Source organism: Pteropus alecto, unplaced genomic scaffold, assembly GCF_000325575.1.
Source record: "Pteropus alecto unplaced genomic scaffold, ASM32557v1 scaffold40, whole genome shotgun sequence".
Lineage (NCBI taxonomy): Eukaryota > Metazoa > Chordata > Mammalia > Chiroptera > Pteropodidae > Pteropus > Pteropus alecto.
The window spans coordinates 707462-725625 of NW_006431919.1; the positions used below are offsets into that span (position 1 = coordinate 707462).

The window sequence follows — 18164 nt, forward strand, 5'->3', positions numbered from 1 at the left end:
ATCAGGTTCCAGAATCTGCACACCTGGACTTCTGATGAGTTTCTTATAACTTCAAAATGAAATGTGGGTTTTACAGCAGTCTCATCTGGGTTCACAGTGAATCCCTATACCCCTGCTTTTTTCTTTCTGGAAAGTTTTAAAATTTCCTTCAATAAATGTCTTACACTTTTCTCCTACATTTTTTAAAGTAACTTTAGTTATTGCTTCTGTGGACAGTAGCGTTTTTCTTAATTCCCATTCTAATTGGTTATTTTTAGGATGTAGGAGTCTAGCAGCTAATGTGTGAACTTCCTTGTGAAATAGCTTGGTTTTTAGTTTATAGAGGATTTTCCTGGTAGATGATCATATTGTTCATAAACAGTGGCAGATTTACTCTTTTCCTCCAATTTTCATACCTCATATTTCTTTTTTTTTCCAGTCATTTAGATTTTGCATGTACAACGCTGAACAGAAGTGACAAGGCATCCTTGTCTTATTCCTGACTTGAGCAGAAAAGTAGCCAGTGTTTTCTCATTAGTTATTTCTTCCTTTCTCCTCCATTATGTTTGATGTGAGTTTTCTAGAGTGGGAAAAGTTGCTCCTATAAGACTATGAGAGATATTGGTGGATGAAGAAAACAGCAAAAGAATCAGGTTAAGGGTGTGAAAGGAGAGAGAAGCTGGCTCTAAATTCACTAAGAATCATTTCACACACATGATGAACCTGTTAGAATCCACTGTCCACATATTGGCATTATGCTTCTTTCTAATATACGTATGTATAAATATTAAAACTGCCTCCAAAAAAACATTTATATGACAATAATTCATTTCTGGAAACTATTTTTAAAAGGTTATGTAACCTATATATCTAGACGAACTATTCATCAGCCAACCAAATGATATTTTCACTTTTACTTTGATTGTGGGCTGGGTATCCCAAAGAAGACACTGATCCAACAGAAACAACCATTCACAGCTGCATCTCTCTACTACTGTGCACGTTAGTTAGTACAATCTGAGTGATCAAAGCCCTCTAAGAATGTCTTGCAAAAGCATATTTTACTTCATTGGCTACCCATCTGCTTGCTTAATGACAAAATGTTAGATAAGTCCAAGGGCCATAGGATACAACCAAGCATGAGAGTGTATTATTCTAAACCACTGAGGCCAGACTGGCCTGTTTTTAATTCAACCTGGAAAAGTGAAATTCCATTCTCTCAAAAAAACTTTAAGAGAAAAAGGCCCCACAATTTCAGAGTGTTGTCATGACCTGGCTCTCCCCAGTGTGATTCTTGGGTTGTAGACTAAGTCCTCTATACTTTTTAGAGTCTCAGGAAATAATTTTTTAAAAAATCGAATAATTTTCAATTTTCAGTGTCTTAATCTCTCATTAATCTGAAGATAATAGTGAAGATATTTCATCAGCAAAAAATGTATTGATCATTTGATTATCCACTGTTTTGCAGACAGTATGCAAGGAAGCATATGATGCATGAATAAAAGCAAGCCATAGTTTCTGCCCTTAAGAAATTTGGTGTTATAGGTGTTAAATAAGGACTTCTACAGTCTCGAGCAGCACAAGTGCCAAGAAAAATAGAGACTAGAAGTAGGAGCAGCAGGACAAAAGCTTTTTTTACTATTGATTGTTTAGGTTTATATTTCTTGAATTCATCTAAATTTGTGGATATTCCGCTTGTGGGATTTTTAGGAAAAACGTAAATTTTTCTTAAGTTGTGTTGTTATTATAATTGATCTGCACAATTAATTGTATGACTTGTTAATTTATTCATCAAGAAGCTAAGTTCCTACTATCCATCAGCCAATAGATTGGCTATTGGGATGTAGCAGTGGCTAAAACAGGCAGGATTCTTCTCCTGGCAAGGCCTACACTCTAGTGGATTCGGGTTTCAAATAGTCTTACCTTCTCTGGATAGGCTGCCCCCACTCTTATAAGAGTCCTCACCCCCATGGAAAAGTACCTCAAACCAACTTCCTGCACTTTTCATGACCTCATGAAGAAATGCAAGAAAATATATCCATAAGTCACCTCTTGACTACTATCTCTGCTTTGCAATCACACTGCAGATTTCCAGAAACAGCAGGGTTTGTAAAACAGTACAGTATTAGCAAAACAAGGTTCCTTGGACTGCCCTAGAAACCTCTCAAATTCTTTCTTTGACTGTTCCTAGGGGAAAAGGTCACCCAGATCTAAACAATTGAGTTAGCACATGCACTGCTGGAGCAAACGCTCTAAGTTGTCAACAGTCTATACTCAGGCAACTGCTAGCTTAAATAGCTAAAAACTATCTGGCACCCACACAGAAGTTCTTGTATACACACTTTAATGTTGGATCCTTTCTATGACACTTGCTAAGACATAATAATTAAAAATGTCAGTCTATAGGGGTACCCTTGGAGGCCCTTCCACTAGCTGGAATTTCAACACCATACTAGGCTTTAGCTACAAGTCTGCCCACACTGGTAACAGAAAATTGAATCCATGCTTCTGAGCAGTCCCTGAGGCGAAGTGTTTCTACTTTACAGCAATTCCTATTTTCTTCCACATGCAAATGAAAATTCCCCAATGCTCAGCTGCCAGAATAGCTGAATACTGTCATCGTCAGAAAAATCAAATGCTTGTTTCAAAGAAGGAGCTGCTCTTCAGAAATTCCTGTGCATCTCAGAGCAAAGGAAAAAAATGTCGGTGACAGTTCATCTTTGCTACAGGATGAATGTACTTATTGCCCATGGCTTTTCACAGCTGAGAACTCTAGACCAGGGCTGCCAGAAAATTCTCAAGGTTTGGAAAGAAGAATCATGACTAGTGACTGAACATTCAACACCAAAGTCACTCTCACCTCCATCAACCTATGTGACGTTGGGTAAACCACTTGACCTTCCCACGTTCTTTCATATTTCATCTCTGCCTGGAATGGCTTCCTTGAGTTATTCTCCAAGTCTCAAATTCTTGTAAAATGCTGTTCTGTGAAGCCCTCCCTGATTTCCTTAAGCCAAATCAGCTTGTTTCACACTCATATCCCCATTCTAGATTGTCCATACCTCCAATATATCATTTATCGCATGGCATTACTATTGCATATTTGTCATTCTACTTATTTCAGTTTATCATATTATTTTATGGCCATCTTAGGGTATTAGGCAGTATGCTATCACTCCTACTCCTACTAATGTTAATAACATTATTAGTAGTATTATGAGTGTTTACTATGTCAGATTTTATATAAACACATCATCTCTGATTGTTACAAGAGCCCTATGAGATGGATATTAGCATTCTCATCATTTTTCTATAGTTGAAGAAAGTAAAACCAAGAGAGATTATACAAATGGTTAGTAGTGATGCCAAGAGTCAAAATAAAGTCTATTTTACCTTAAAGCTCAAAAATAGTAGATGATATTTACTAAGTGCTTACTAGATGTCAGGCTCCGTACCATGTGCTCTACCTACATTAGCTAATTTGATGCTCACAGAAACCCTGTGATGTAGATATGGTAATTATGATCTCATTTTTTTTTAAATGAGAATAGGGTTCAGAATGGTTAAATGACTTGCCCAAGGTCACAGAATTGTGGAGACTGGATTTCAATGTCAGTCAGTCTCCCCAGAGCCCGAGTCCTTACCCACTACTCTCTATTCCATGACCAGACGGTAGATTTTCTTTAATCTTTGCAATCACCGCAGAGGTTTTTAAGAGTATCCCCTATGGAAACAGAAAACTGGAGAGTTACTCAGTTTTCTGAGTCATGCCAATAAAATCTATCAAAGCCCTAGGCACTCACCTTAACACATGTGTGGATCCATTAATGGTTGTGGTTGAACAGGGGACAGTCTGGCCCAAAATGGAAGGTCTTCGGTAGCGTTCATCATCACAGCAGAGGATGATGAGGAAGGCACGTCTAAAAGACTTATTCAAGAAGGCGTAGAGGAAGGGGTTCAATCCAGAATTGATATAGCCGAGCCAGAGGAAAGCGGTCCACACCTGCCCAGGGACAGTGTAATCTATGAATGGATCCACAATATTGGTGACAAAAAACGGAGCCCAGCAGAGGCAGAAGCAACCCATGATGACACACAGGGTCTTGGCTGCTTTGGTCTCTGTCCTCATGCGATGAGTGCTATGCTGGTCTGCTGGCTGGGGTCTGACCTCCGCGGGGGCTCCTGCCCGTTGTAACATCTGAATCTGGTGGGCATGCTCCTTAGCTGTGACATAGATGCGATAATAGGCCAGCACCATGAGGAGAAATGGGATGTAGAAGGCCACCACAGAACAGGTGATGGCGTAGGGCTTGTTGACCATGAAGACACAGTACGTAGAGTTAGAATTCTGGTGGAACTTCCTTTTTTCTATCTGAGAGTTGGAGAGAGAGAGAAAATGAGGAAGGGAGAGAGAAAGGGGAGAAAAATATGAAGAAGAAAAAGTAGGAGAGTAATGAGGAAAATCATAAGAAAAGAAGAAGGATGAAAAAGAAAAATAGAAATGGAAAGGTAGAAAGAAGGGGAGGGGATGGGGAAAGAAAAGGAAGAAAGAATAAAAGAAAGGAATAAAGGAAAAATGAAAGAAAGAAGGTTTATCAGTAGAGCTTTACTATTTTTTTATAAACCTACAGCACCTAGAACCTTGCTGGTAGAAAAGGAATATGATCTGATCATATCCCAGGGCTCAAAGGGCTCATCTGTCCACAAGAGGCCGAAGTCCCAAGCAGAATAGAGATACAAGAAGGACAAAATCACTCTACCCAACCAGGTGTGGAGTTCTGCATCTCCTGCCTTCCCTGTCTGCTTCTATACAACAGATCTAGCAGCAAAAGGCTTCGAACTGTGGCTTGTTTTCTTCGAGACTGTTTCGGCCATTCAAATATCCCAGCATTTCCCATAGAATTAGTTTATCATTTCTCTACAATGCTGTCTTCTCATTCACAAACATGCTAATCCTTTATCATTACTGAAGTCTTTTATAATTTATTTCAGTAATGTTTTATTTTTTTATGTGTATGAATGTCTTGCATACCATTTATTAGATTTACTCCTAAGTATTTTTAAAGACTTTTTATTCTATTACAAATGGTACCATGTTAAAATTCTTAATCCTAATTGTTTGTTGCTAGTATGTAGAACTCTGAAATTTTTTCATTTATTGGCTATGTATGCAGCAACTTTGTTAAATTAGTTACTAATATTTCATCTCTAGGTTCTTTGGAATTTTCTTTATGAATACTCATGTGATCTGCAAATAATGATGATTTCATTTCTTCCTTTCCAATCTTAATAACATTTTTTCTAGCATTATCGAACTTGATAAGTCCTCCAGTATAATTTTGAATAAAAGTGTTAATAGTGAACACCATTATTACTTTCCCACTTTTAGCAGGCAAGTTTTCAATATTTTACTATTAAGTCTGATCCTCATAAGGTTTTTTATCATCGCTTTCTATTTAATTAAGAAAGTTCTCTTCTCTTCTTAGTTTGATGAGAATTTTTTAAAATCATAAATGAATATTGAATTTTGTCGATACATTTTTGGCAGTAATAAAGATTATCATGTGGGTTTTCCCTTCTTTCTTGTATTAACACAGCGAACTACACATTGATTGCATTATATTCTTCACTCATACTGGATATTGTGAGGCACTAGATCCTTTTTAAGGACTGAAAGACTTTTCTCCCAACTAGAAACCCTGCATACTGACAGCTCTTAGTTATCAGCCTTCTCTAGAAACACTTGGCTGAAGAGAGCTAAGTAATGAAATGATACTTCCCTTCCTGAGGCTTTTTGATCCAGTGTGAATATACACATGAATAAAGATATGAATAAAAAATATATATGATACACACATGTCATACAATTCCTCATTTATATAGTATCTTTTAATTTAGTATCGTTTTATAGTATAAGGTTATAGTACATCTTCCTATTGAATTGACATTTTATCATTATGAAATATCTCTCTTTATCTCAAGCAATATTACTTGCCTTAAACTTATTTTATCACTGATAATAGTACAGCTACACCAGCTTTCTTTTGATTAGCATTTGCATATTACATTTTTCTATTATTTTATTTTTAACCTTTCTGTCACCTTATATTTCATGGGCCTCTCTTACAAGCAGCATAATCATATATTGATTAATTGATGAAAATATTGTGACCAGAGACTTGGAAGAACCTCATCCTGTATTTCTCCTAGGAGCAAAGATTTCATATTTGCTAATTCGATGTTTGCGCAACTTTATAGAATCTAATTACTCCAAATAACAAGAATCAACTGTATGTGTACTGTGAACATGTGGGTTGTGCTAGCTTCTCACTAGGCAGATTCAATGTGCAAGTGAGTAGAAAAATATGAAATGCAATCAAACATCATGGAGCAAATACTAGGCGTGTTGATAGTTAGCAGATGCCTTATCTCCTAGTTCCACAAAGTAAATAGGAGATGGATGTCTCTATCTCACTCTCAAAAATGGACAAAAATTCCTTAGGTTATTTCCCTTGGGAATTCTCCATCAGAAAGTAAGAGTGCTGTGCCTTTATTAAAAATTCTGATGCTTCCAAAGATTTTCTCCATTAAGGTGTAAATTTAGCACACACAGTAAGAGCACAGACTCTGGAGCCCAGTAAGCCTGGGCTTAGATAGAGTCACCACCGCTCCCTACCAGTGTGACTTTAGCTCATAACTCAACCTTTATGATCCTCAGTTTCCTGAGGACAATAATAGGATCTACTTCATAGCCTTGTTGTGAGACCTGAGGAAGGGTCACAGGAATAATGATTAAGTTAACATGGAGCTCAGCACACAATAAGTGTTCCACATTTATTGGCCATAATTATTATTATTCTATTGGTTGTTGGAAGTTTAAATCTCATTTCCCCCAAGAATGATTAAACTGAAGTTTGAAAGGATAGGATTCAAGAAAATATCCATACAGTCCCCTTTGTCCAGATCCCCTTTTACTTCTCCACTCCTTTGTCCCCAGCAATGCTTTCAGAAACCCCAGGAACTCTCGTTCTGACATACCACATGCAAATCCTGGCCCAGCCTTGGTTGGGATATCCTTACCTGGACAAAGAACAAGGCACGATTAGGGGCTAAGAATGGGGTGGAGAGAAGAAGGGGCAGCTCCTACTCTAAATGGTTCTGTTGGGCCGGAGCTCACTCTCAGTCTCTCCTCTCCATTTCCCTTCCTACCTCAACGTGATCCTGGGATCAACTTTAAAGTGACCACCTGACAACTTCCTTAGGGAATATATATTCCTGCTAATGAATACAGACCAGAGCTTTTGATCCTCATTATAAGTTTGGTATGTCAGAGCTGGACAACTCTTAAAGATCATCAAGACGGGGTTGGTCAATGCCTGGCACATGTGCCACATGCTGTTTTTCTCCACCCAGGACCACTATTCTCCACTGAGGACCAATGAATCTTCTCATCGCAGCCCTTTAGGAAGTGGGTCAATGAGAGGGTCGGGTTCAGGGTTCATCCCTCAACTCCTGGCCCAGGGCTCTCTTCATTCTCCAAAAGCCTCCACTCACATGACATGTTTTCTGTGGGTCACCGAAAGCCTCACAGATTCTCAGCATGAAATAGGATGACAGCCTTTTGGGGGACATCACTGACCTCAGGCTCTGGAGTCTGAATGCTAAGCTTTGAACACCTATTCTGCTATTTACTAGGCATATTACTGGGCATATTACTTTACCTTTTTGAGCCTGACTTTTCTCATCTGGATGAGATAAGCAAAGGATGTGATCAGGTATTCAGCATCCTTTCTGTCAGACAGTAAGCACTGAAAAGTGCTAGCTTAGTTTCGTGTTGTTATTGTGACTCAGACCACTATCAGATTCTGTCTTAGACTAACCACCTAAACCTGATACTGTTATTTAGAATCCCAAGCACACCAAGTTTATTTAGAATCCCAGTAACCAGTGGGGTCTGCATGGGGTCTACTCACCAAATCAACTATGCCAATGTTATTCCAGCCTTGCATTATAGGGAGAAAAGAGATAAACATGGGGATGACCCAGCAGCCTCCCAGCATTAATGCGATTCGCAGAGGGGTCATCTTGTTCCTATACACCAAAGGCTGGCAGCAGATGGCATAGTACCTGGAGAGAGAGAATAGGAGGGTGGGTGCCATGGGAGAGGAGGAATGACAGGGAGAAGGAGAGGAGAATAATGAACGAGAGAGAACGGGGAGAAGGAGTTAGGAGAAGAAGGGAGATAAGAAAGGGAAATATTGGGAGAGAAAAAAAATGGAAGGGGAAATAGAGAATAAAAATAAGGAAGGAAGAGAAGAGAAAATAATGGGGGACAGAGAGGGAGGAGAAGAGGAAGAGAAGTGAGAAAAGAACAGAGGAAAGATGAAAGTAATTATTTAATAAAGTATGTTATCGGCCAATAAGTTTCTTCGACTATAAATATAAACCTTAGATCACATCTGAGAATCACTGCCTGGAGTCAGCCCCACATCCCTTTTCTTCTCCCAGTGCCTGAGGCACTCGACACATACCCAAGGGACTGCTCTGTCCCAGGCACACTTCCATCACTACCCTTATGCCTGGGCATTTTAGGAGCTTCTGTCCAGTCCCTTGGGCCTCGGTGTCTAAGCATCCGTGGTCCTCTTTGATAACAGCGTGAGGTGACCCAGGTTTGGCCTAACATCTGAGCTCTGACAACTGTATCTCAGATTTGTCCCCATTCTCTTGATCACCTGCCTAGACTAAATGTTCCTTAAATCGTGGTCCACCCTGTTCCTCTGCCTCAGACTCACCTGAGGAGGCCTACTTAAAATGCAGGTTTCCTAGGATCTCCTGAATCAGAGCTTGTTGAGGAGAGGCCTAAAATTTGCATTTGGACAAGTGGAAGTCATCACTGCTGCTTACTAAGTATGCTTAGCTCCTCCTTCTGGGCACAGGCACTTCCTGACCTCCTTGTGGTTTGGTAGGGACAAGTGACTGGTCTGGTCAATGAGTCGTGAAAAGAATTGACATGTGTTACTTCTGGGCTGGATGATTTAATTGTTTCCCTGATGCCGACAATGTAAAATTTCAAATATTTCCTGTTTTGTCATTTCCTACCTACTGGTAGAGACCACTTCATCCCTATTTATCAGGGTCTGTTCTTCCTCATGAGACTCACTGTTCATCCTTTTTTGAGTCCATGTTCTGCCTAAGGGACTGGCTTTCTTCTAACCTCCAAATAGAGATGCAACCTGCCCCATTCAGTGTCCAAGTCTCTAACCTGCAGACTGCTCCTCGCATGTGATTCCAGCCTTGGAGATGACCACTCTCATGCCCAGGCAGTTCATGGAATTCGACAACAGGCGAAATACCACAGTAGGTCTATCAGCTATTTGTCTTTGGAAGAAACTAAAGGCTAAATGGAAAAAGACAGCCTGGAAGCTAATTCTATTCTTTAAGATTTTATACCATTTAATGATGAGCCACCTCCTTATACCCCTCATTTTATGTAATTCGCTTTGTTAATTTTCCCCACCTCTTCTTTTCTTTTCTTAATTCAAAGCATAGCTAATATAACAATGGCTACATTTTTTGAAGAGGTGGTGGTGGGATGGATTGGGAGAGGGTGGAATGAGAAGGAGAGCCCAGGGTTGGAGCAGGAGAAGCGGGTGCTTCGGGAGATTATACTTTTCCTTCTAAGGCATCAAGGAGCATCTGGAACACGATGCGGGAAACACCAGGCCACAGAACGGAAGAGGAGATTATTCAGGAACTCATTTTTTCTATCTATGAAACTGACATGGTAGTCAAATCTAACTGAAGACAACTCTGTAATGGACACAATCACAATTAGCTGGAATCCCCTCCATGCTCTTGACTTAGAAGAAGGGCAAGTTATATCAGAGTGGCGAATTTTTCTGAACTGTTATACTAATAATCATGAGAGGTTTATTAAGTTGATGAATTAAGTATGTGAAAATATAGCCTTCCCTCCGCCCTAAATTTTGCTCCCTTCCTCATTTCCTGCTAGAGGGCCTCGATTAGACATTTGGTTGTGTCCATTTAGCATCCTTCTTCCTTTTTCTTGGTAACAGCATCCCAAATCTTTGGGGAATTATCTCTTGCCTATTGCTGTAGTGGTGCTGGGAAAAAGCAAATGATGGGACTCTGACATTCTCAGCCAAGGAGTCACCTTGGCTTTCTCCTGGGATTCGGAACATTATGCAGAGTGACATAACGATGGGAAAGTCAGCAAAGGTCTCTCTATTCCCGCGGCAGCTTCCTGTTCCTTAGATCTTTGAGAAGCCATGCTCTTGCTCCTTTAGTTCCGTATTCTTTAGCTCTTCTTTCAATTTAATAAACCATCTCATATATTTCCAATAAATCCCTTTTTTGTTTAGGTTGCTATTTTGGATTGAAAAGGGATGTTAAAATCTTCACCCTCAGTACCTTAGCATGTGACCTTAGTTGGAAATAGGGTCTTTATTGAGGTGTTCAAATTAAAATGAGGCCATTAGAGTGGGCCTTCATTCGATATGACTGATGTCCTCATAAAAAGGGAAATTTGGACACAGAGACGGATATGCACAGGGAGAAGGTGCCCGTGTGAAGACAGATTAGAATAATGCATCTACAGGCTGAGGAACACCAAAGATGGCCAGAAAACAACATGAAGCTAAGAAGAGGCAAAGAAGTACATACACTTGATTTTATGGGTTCAGAACTTTTACCAAGGCTCTGGTACCCTAAATAAGCCACCTCGTATCCTCCTAATACCTCTCCTCATATCTTGAAGGCTGTATTCAAGAATCTAAATTAATTAGTGGGAAAAAAATCACTAAATAAAATGATTAATACAACTTAAGTTCTAGTCTTAACCGATTAATGGAGCTTCCTTAAAATTCTAACTTTTGACTATAAATCAAAGACCAGGTGGAAATCCGATAACTTGATTTTTCTCCATCATGGTTGCTTTTTAAGTCCTGTATTTGGATTATATTACCCCACAGATAATAAAAGTAGTTATCCTACCATGAACTGCTGCCAAAACACATGCACATTACCAGTAGACAAAAGTAACTAGTTAACTCTTCAAGTCTCTGGACGTCAGGCAAAGCACGCTGGCTGAGTTAGTAATAATAGCTGCCACTCATTTATCTACCAGGGACTCTGCCTGTACTATCTCATTTAGTCCTCACAACTACTTTTGAGTCGGAAACTATAAATGTACCCATTTCACAGGTGAGGAAGCAGAAACACAGAAGTGCCAGGATTTGTCCCAAGTCCCACGATGGCAAGAACTGGCTCTAGCCCAGATGGCCTAACTTAGGGGCCAGGATACTGAGCTCATTTTATTACTTTACACTGCTTCCTGCCCCAAATCCCCAAAGGATTATTCTAATTCTTTACAAGCCACTTTAGAAACAATAAAAACAAACACACACTGAATCTCAGGATCCTGAAATCTCCAAATCCCCTGGACAATGAAGTGTGTCCAAGTCGGCACTAAGGGAGGCACTAAGGCCTCGGACTTCCCCGTGTCTTACCGCAGCACATGCCCGACAGACGGAAAGCTGTCCTGACGTTAAAAACACTTCCTCCAAAATTGATTCTCTTTAAGTTCCAGTTTTACCCTCTGGCTTCATTTAAAATTTCTATCGCTAATTCTTTTTCTGCATAATTGTCCTACAAACATCCAAACAGAGCTTTTTACATCTTTCTGAAATCTCACTTTCTGCAGATAAAAACATTCCCAGTTGTATTCATCTAAGGTTGATTTTACTTGCCAAGGGACATTGGGGAATGTAGGGAGACTTTTTTGTTGTTGCAAGTGGAAAAGGTGATAGAATTGGCATCCAGTGAGAAGAGTTGGTCAAGGATTCTGCTTAATGTCTGACAATGTGCAAAACAGTCCCCTCACCCCTAACAAAGAATATCTAGCCTACAATGTCAGTAGTGCCAGGGTGGAGAAACCCTGGTTTAAGGGAGGTGATTTTCACCAATAGCTGGGGCTCCTTGTCCTCTGTACGTGCTCTAGTGCACCATGACCTCTTAAGAGTGGCTGCTGTAAGGAGAGCACGATACTCTAGTGCATCCTGTAGAGACCAGAGAAGATGACTGCATCCCTTTCCACCCTGCCTGCCATAACTTAATACAGACTGGGGGACACCCAGAAGTACAAGACACCTGTACTCCCTCTGAGAGCTACGATCTAGGGTTGGATGTAAGAAGTCCTCTCGTGATTTATATATTCCAGAGATGTTTGCCGTGTTCACCACTCAATCCCCCCCAATGCCTAGTACAATGCTAGATATAGAGTGCACGCTCACATAATGGGTTGAATAATAATAAACCCTTAATCACGACCAATTTTTAAAAATTACGTTACGAGGTGGGACCAAGTTGTTGGGATGTGTCATATCGAGTAGAGGGATGGGGAGGCTTTCTCCAATAGATGGACTTTAAGTTGGACTTTAGAGACTGGGTAAGGATGATGGAGGAGCAAGTGCAATACAGGTGCTATAAAGAGCATGGACAAAGGCTCAGAGACAGAAATAGTAGATCTATATATATATCTGCAAGGTTCCCATTCTTCTTTAACTGGAAACTTTTACAAAGTAGTTAAATTAATATTCAAAAGGCGAGTGAGGTTCCAGATATGCAGGATTAAAGAAGATGTACAAAGTCATTGCTATGCAAAACATGTCAAAGTATTGCTTATAAAACTTCATTAAAATCCCCTCTGGTAGATCAGCCACCAGCTTCCCCAACCACAGCCATGTGTAAATGTGTGATCAAATTGCTTTTAAGTGTCTCTGGGGACACAATTTACTTTGACAACTCTTAGAAGACAGTTGTTTATTTTAAGCTCCATGCTAATTTCTCCCCTACTCTTCCTGCAATTACCGAAAATTCTTCCTCCTCACTTCCTACCCTCCTGTCCACAGGGAAAGCAGAGGAGCAAAAAGAACAAGTTGGGATCCTAGACTCTGAGAATTAGAGGGGATTTGAGCAGTCAACTTTATGTCTTCACATGTGGGTATCAACTCTCTCTCCTTAACCATCTCTTAGCTCTGTAGTCTTAGGATCAGTTACTTCACCTCTCCAAGACTCAATTTCTTCATCTGTTAAGTGTGGGGTCATTATGCCTACCTCATTGATTAGCTGTGAAAGCTGATGAAAAAGTGCGTGGCACATAAAGCTTAATAAATAGCAGTTATTATTTACCCCCACTCCCTCTCATCATACGTGTGTGTGTGTGTGTGTGTGTGTGTACACACACATATACATACACAGTTGTTTCATACATATTATAAACAGATTCAAATACATTTTGGAACCAGGGGCTCTAAATTATTTAATAAATAAAATAGAAGTCACTTGATTCAACATCTCTCCTAGTAGTTGATTGTAAGACACGGAAAAGTATTGAGTTTGTTTATAAGAGAGAGTGAAAGCATTGAAACCGTATTGGCTGTCTGTAATGGACTTGATTTTGTGTCATATCCTCTCAAGGATTTAATCCAGGCCCAGCCCTCCTACCTGAGATGGCTGAAGATGGCATCCTGGATGATCATTGAGACCAAATCTCTAATCAAGATAAACTAAAGAAAGAATGCCACCCACAGAAGAGAAGAGATGAAGTAGCAGCTGGCTGCTAAGACCCAAGTATTGAAATGGAATCGGGAAAACAGAAACCTTTTACCACAGATTAATTTTTTTCACATATTCATAAAGCACAAGCAAATGGTCTTTAAAATTCAGTACTCAAGGGATAAAGAGCTCCAATGAATTAGTAAACTTATGAGTTACAAGGAGCATTTTGCTTTTAGCAAGAAAATATGTAGGTTCTAGGCAGGAATCTTTCATGGATTGTCCTTCTGACTGGACAAATCAGGTGGTGTCTTTGTGTCTCTGTTTTCTACTGTGTAAAAAGGGGAACAATTACACCTGAGTTTTCGTAAGAGGTTGTAGTTCCCCAATTAAATACCATCAAAGAACTTTGGCCAAGTCCAAATTCCTGAGGCACAGTATTGTGAGACCTAGTAATAATAATACATTGTATTTGTAGATGTTATATGACAACAGACAAATACTACAGGGGAGTAAACAAGTGATACACAGTCAGAGGTAATTATGGGGTTCACTGGCTGGATAGCAGTCCTCCCTCCAGGAGGTGATCTAGTCAAGTATTATGGCAGAGTTCTTGGAAAGAGACTTATCTTTCTGTTCCTAGCAACTGGTTTTATTATATTTCAGTTCTGCTTTCCCTTTGAGGAGGTGGAGAAGAGGGAAAAGCAGCAGTAACTTCAAGGAAAAAACTAAAGGCCTTTCCCTTTGGTTCCCAAGGGGTTTGGCAAGCTGCCAGTCCCTTGGAGGATCAAGGAGGAAGACCCCAGTAGGGACATTCACTAGGAGCCAGGGACAGGAAGGTGGGCTGAGAATGCAGCTAGAACAGAGGTAGAATTTCAGGTTTCAGAAGAAAAATTATAGCAGTGGGGGGACAAGGAGTGACTCCTTTCTGGGATAGATCTGGAGGCTATCAGATGGAGTCTTTGCAGGAATCATAATCCCATATGCAATCTGCAGATTTAATGTTTATTATGTTCCTCTCTGTTAAATACTCTTCTATACCTTATGATAAGAGTATCAGCTGTCTAGGAAGACATCCTCCTGAGTTATTATAGACTAAAGGAAAAAGAATAATCTGCCAAAAATGTCATCTGAAAACATCTTGGCAGGGCTTGCTGGTCACACGCAAAGGCTGCCAAGGTATATTTTATGACATGTATAAATTGATCCGTGCGCCAGCAGACTCTGGATGGTTGTCCCATTGACCTTCTAGACTCAGCTCAAGCATCACATCCTCTAGAAAATTCTTTCTGGCCTCCAAAGGCACAGAGAGAGACTCTTTTTCTGTCAGAGATATGAATTGGCTCCCCATCTCATCCCTGGTATTTTACAGTACCTTGTATATATCTGTGATACAGTATTTCTCTAACTGAATTGTAATTGTTACTTTCTTCTCTACTGTTATAAGTACTCCTATTCCTACTACACATATCGCCCATTTATTGAGGACACTATGTGTCAGAAAGTATATTCTATGTTATATCTAATTCCTATAGCAACTCTGCAAGGCAGCTGTCATCCACATTTTCAATATGCAAAAACTGAGTCTCAGGGAATTTAATCTACTTGCCCAGCATCATACAGCCAGGATATGGTAGAATTGGGACTTAAACTTGCACGTGCCAAAGACCATGTCTTCATAATGCTGGTAAATGGGCAAGACTAGCAAAAGCAACGCCTTCTGGGAAGAGGAAAGAGAACATGCTGCAAGCTTTGTGAGATGAGGACACATAGAAAAAAAGACATATTTAAAGATAAATCTGACAGATAATAACCAAGAAGCTACTGCAAAATCCAGAAATAGGATGGAGCGAAAGGGATAAAGAATTTAAAGATGGATTTGAAAGATATTTACGAAAATATAGCTATGATTTGTCATCCAGTTGGTCATGTAGATAAGTAAAAGATGACCTCAAAGAATTACATTTAAATGACTAGAAGATAACCAATAGATGCACCTTTGATGTAAAAAGTTGAAGAGGGTATTAATTTATGATAGGAATTTCCACTTTGAGCACCTTGGGTTTCAGAAAACGGAAAGATGCTTAAGGCAAGATGTTGAACAGGCAGCTAGCTGTTCAACAGAGCCCAGAAGACCCCAGAGCCCAGCAGGGGACAAGATTGCAGGGGACACCAGAGCAGAGGTGCAGGTGAAGCTACAGGATGAGTGAGGTCTCCAGAGGAGAGAGGGGTGATACCCAGGGCTAGAAGGCTGAGGGTCTAACCTTGAAGGACACTCAACTATGTAGCCAGAAGAAAAAACACAACTATCAGTGTCTGGGAAGGCACTCACAACAGCCACTAGGAATTTGCATTTGGAAAGGCAAACAATAATGGAATAATAATTGTGGTTAGCATTTACCGAATGCTTGCTAGGTGCCACGTACTGGTTTATGTTCTTTGCATACACTCAGCAATTTACTCTTCACAAATTCCAAATGGAATATACTACTATTAACACAGTTTTACAGATGAAAAGAAAATGAGTCCAGAAAATTTAAGTAATCAGATCACACACCTGATAAAAGGTCAAGTCAGGATTGAATCCAGTCGGTCTAGCACTAGAACCCCAGGCCTCATTCTTACCTACTTGTTATATGGAGACTTCTAAAAGGGCAGAAAAACTAACACCGAAGTCATTAAATAACCACAGGTCACATCTCAAAGCTTTCCACCTCCGAGCATGCACTGAGCAGCTACTATGGTCCTGTAAGGAGAACACAGGAATAGATTGAGACAAAGGCTATATCTCAAGGAACTGACAGTCTAGGATGAGACAGGCAAATGAATCAATTATTAAAATGAGTAATCACTGTTATGCTTATATTTGACGTTCTATGGGGGCTGAGAGAAAGAAACAAATCTCCTTTGGGAATGAAGCCCCAGCAGTCATTGCAGGTGAGACACCTTATCCGAGTATCGAAGAAAGGTGGATATTCATCAGGAGAAAAAAAAGAAACTCAAGACACAGGTAGCAACATGGAGTTAGAGGAAATACATCATACTCAGGAAATGATGACAGATCACTCATGGGCAGGAGCCGAGACTGAGGACACATTGGGAATAGCACTGAAAGACAAACTAAGGATTTAGCCTATAGTTAATGTGTCACTACGAAAGCCTTTGTGGCTTTGTACATGCTGTTTTCGGGAACTTACTCCCCACACCTCACTCTCTTCCTCTTCACCTACTGACATCTACATCATCCACAGATCCCAGCTTCAGTATCATCTCTCCTGAGAGCTGGCCCTGCGCTGGAAGGCATGTGCTCCAGCAGTTCATTTGACTTTTCCGTATTCTATTTCAATGACCCCCAATTTATTATAAATACCTATTTACTATCTGTATTCCCCACTAGAATAAAATCTCTGTGATTCGGAGCTTTTTCTGATTGTTCACCACTGCACTTCCAGTGCTCTGCTCAGCTCCTGGCAATTAGTAAGCCCTCGATAAATATTTGAAGAAATGAATATAAAAATAAGAGTCCATATCCTCTAGATTGAAATTCAACTTGACAAATATTACTATTATGTACAAAGCATGAATCTGCCCTCAAAGAGTATGTGAGAAAGGGAAATTTATAATATGCTTTTCTTACAGAAATGCATTTCAGTCTTATTGAGAAGGAAAATGTAATTCTGCGACAGACGTTCACAATAACAGACACTTTTCATTTCTACATTAAAAAACTGAGTTGTGCTCTAGGGAGATCATTAAGAAATGCAGACACACTTATCTCCAGCACAGGATGAAATATGTGGCATTTAAGTCAGAATTGTATGTTTTACAAGTAAAGCCGTTTTCATAGAAAATCTGTGACTGAGAAACCATTGGAGAATTTCTGCAGTTAAAATACATCAAGTTCCTGGGCTGCCGAAAGGAAAGATGACAATCCAGTTGGACATATCAAAGAGAGAATCTTGCAATGCCACAAGAGAATGCTATCCTCAATGCAATGAAATAGATTTTTAAAAGAGAAATGCTTTTGATGCAAAATATAGAACAAAGTATGGCATGACCAAAGAAAGTGGATCAGAATGGTTAAGTCTGAAGAACATGGCACATGAAGCCAGACGAAGAATCTAGTGATGTTTGGACTAATATAAGTAAAACTTGGGGATGACGTACTTTTCTCTTATTGTGGAGGCTTCATAGTAGTCTGTTGTTCTTGTCTGTCTCATAATCCTCTTTCCAGCAGGAACTGCCATTATCTCATGCCATATGGGCTGGTAAAGCTGACAGTCATGGTGCCTCACCTCTGCCCAGCAAGCGGATGTGTCATCCCCACACCCCAAAGATTGGGCAAGGGGAGAGTATTTGACTCAAGCAAAGCCAACCGAAGTTCTCCCATGAGAAACAGCATTTAGGTTTCTCTTCCTGTGGACTCAGAGTTAAGGATGGTTAAGATTCATGTTGTCTCTGGCTATTTTTCTGAACCCAGCCTGAGGATGAATCCAACAAGAAGACGACATAGGAACAAAGAAGAACAGATAGAAAGATAGAAAGAGACAGAGAAGACAGACACAGAGACAGGAAGACAAGCAGAAAGAAAGGAAAGAGAGAGAGGGAGA

At 40.0% G+C, this 18164-nt stretch overlaps 1 protein-coding gene across 5 annotated transcripts in view; it reads right to left on the reverse strand.

Moving 5' to 3' along the window:
- HTR4 (5-hydroxytryptamine receptor 4) overlaps positions 1 to 18164 on the reverse strand; it is a 115684-nt gene that overhangs the window by 39573 nt on the left and 57947 nt on the right. For all 5 annotated transcript variants that reach the window (XM_006906370.1, XM_006906371.1, XM_006906372.1 and 2 more), the window contains exons 4-5: positions 7953 to 8106; positions 3783 to 4351 (exon numbers count right to left, since the gene is read on the reverse strand). In XM_006906370.1, coding sequence (XP_006906432.1) covers positions 3783 to 4351; positions 7953 to 8106 — 723 coding nt within the window. The remainder of the gene's footprint in view (positions 1 to 3782; positions 4352 to 7952; positions 8107 to 18164) is intronic.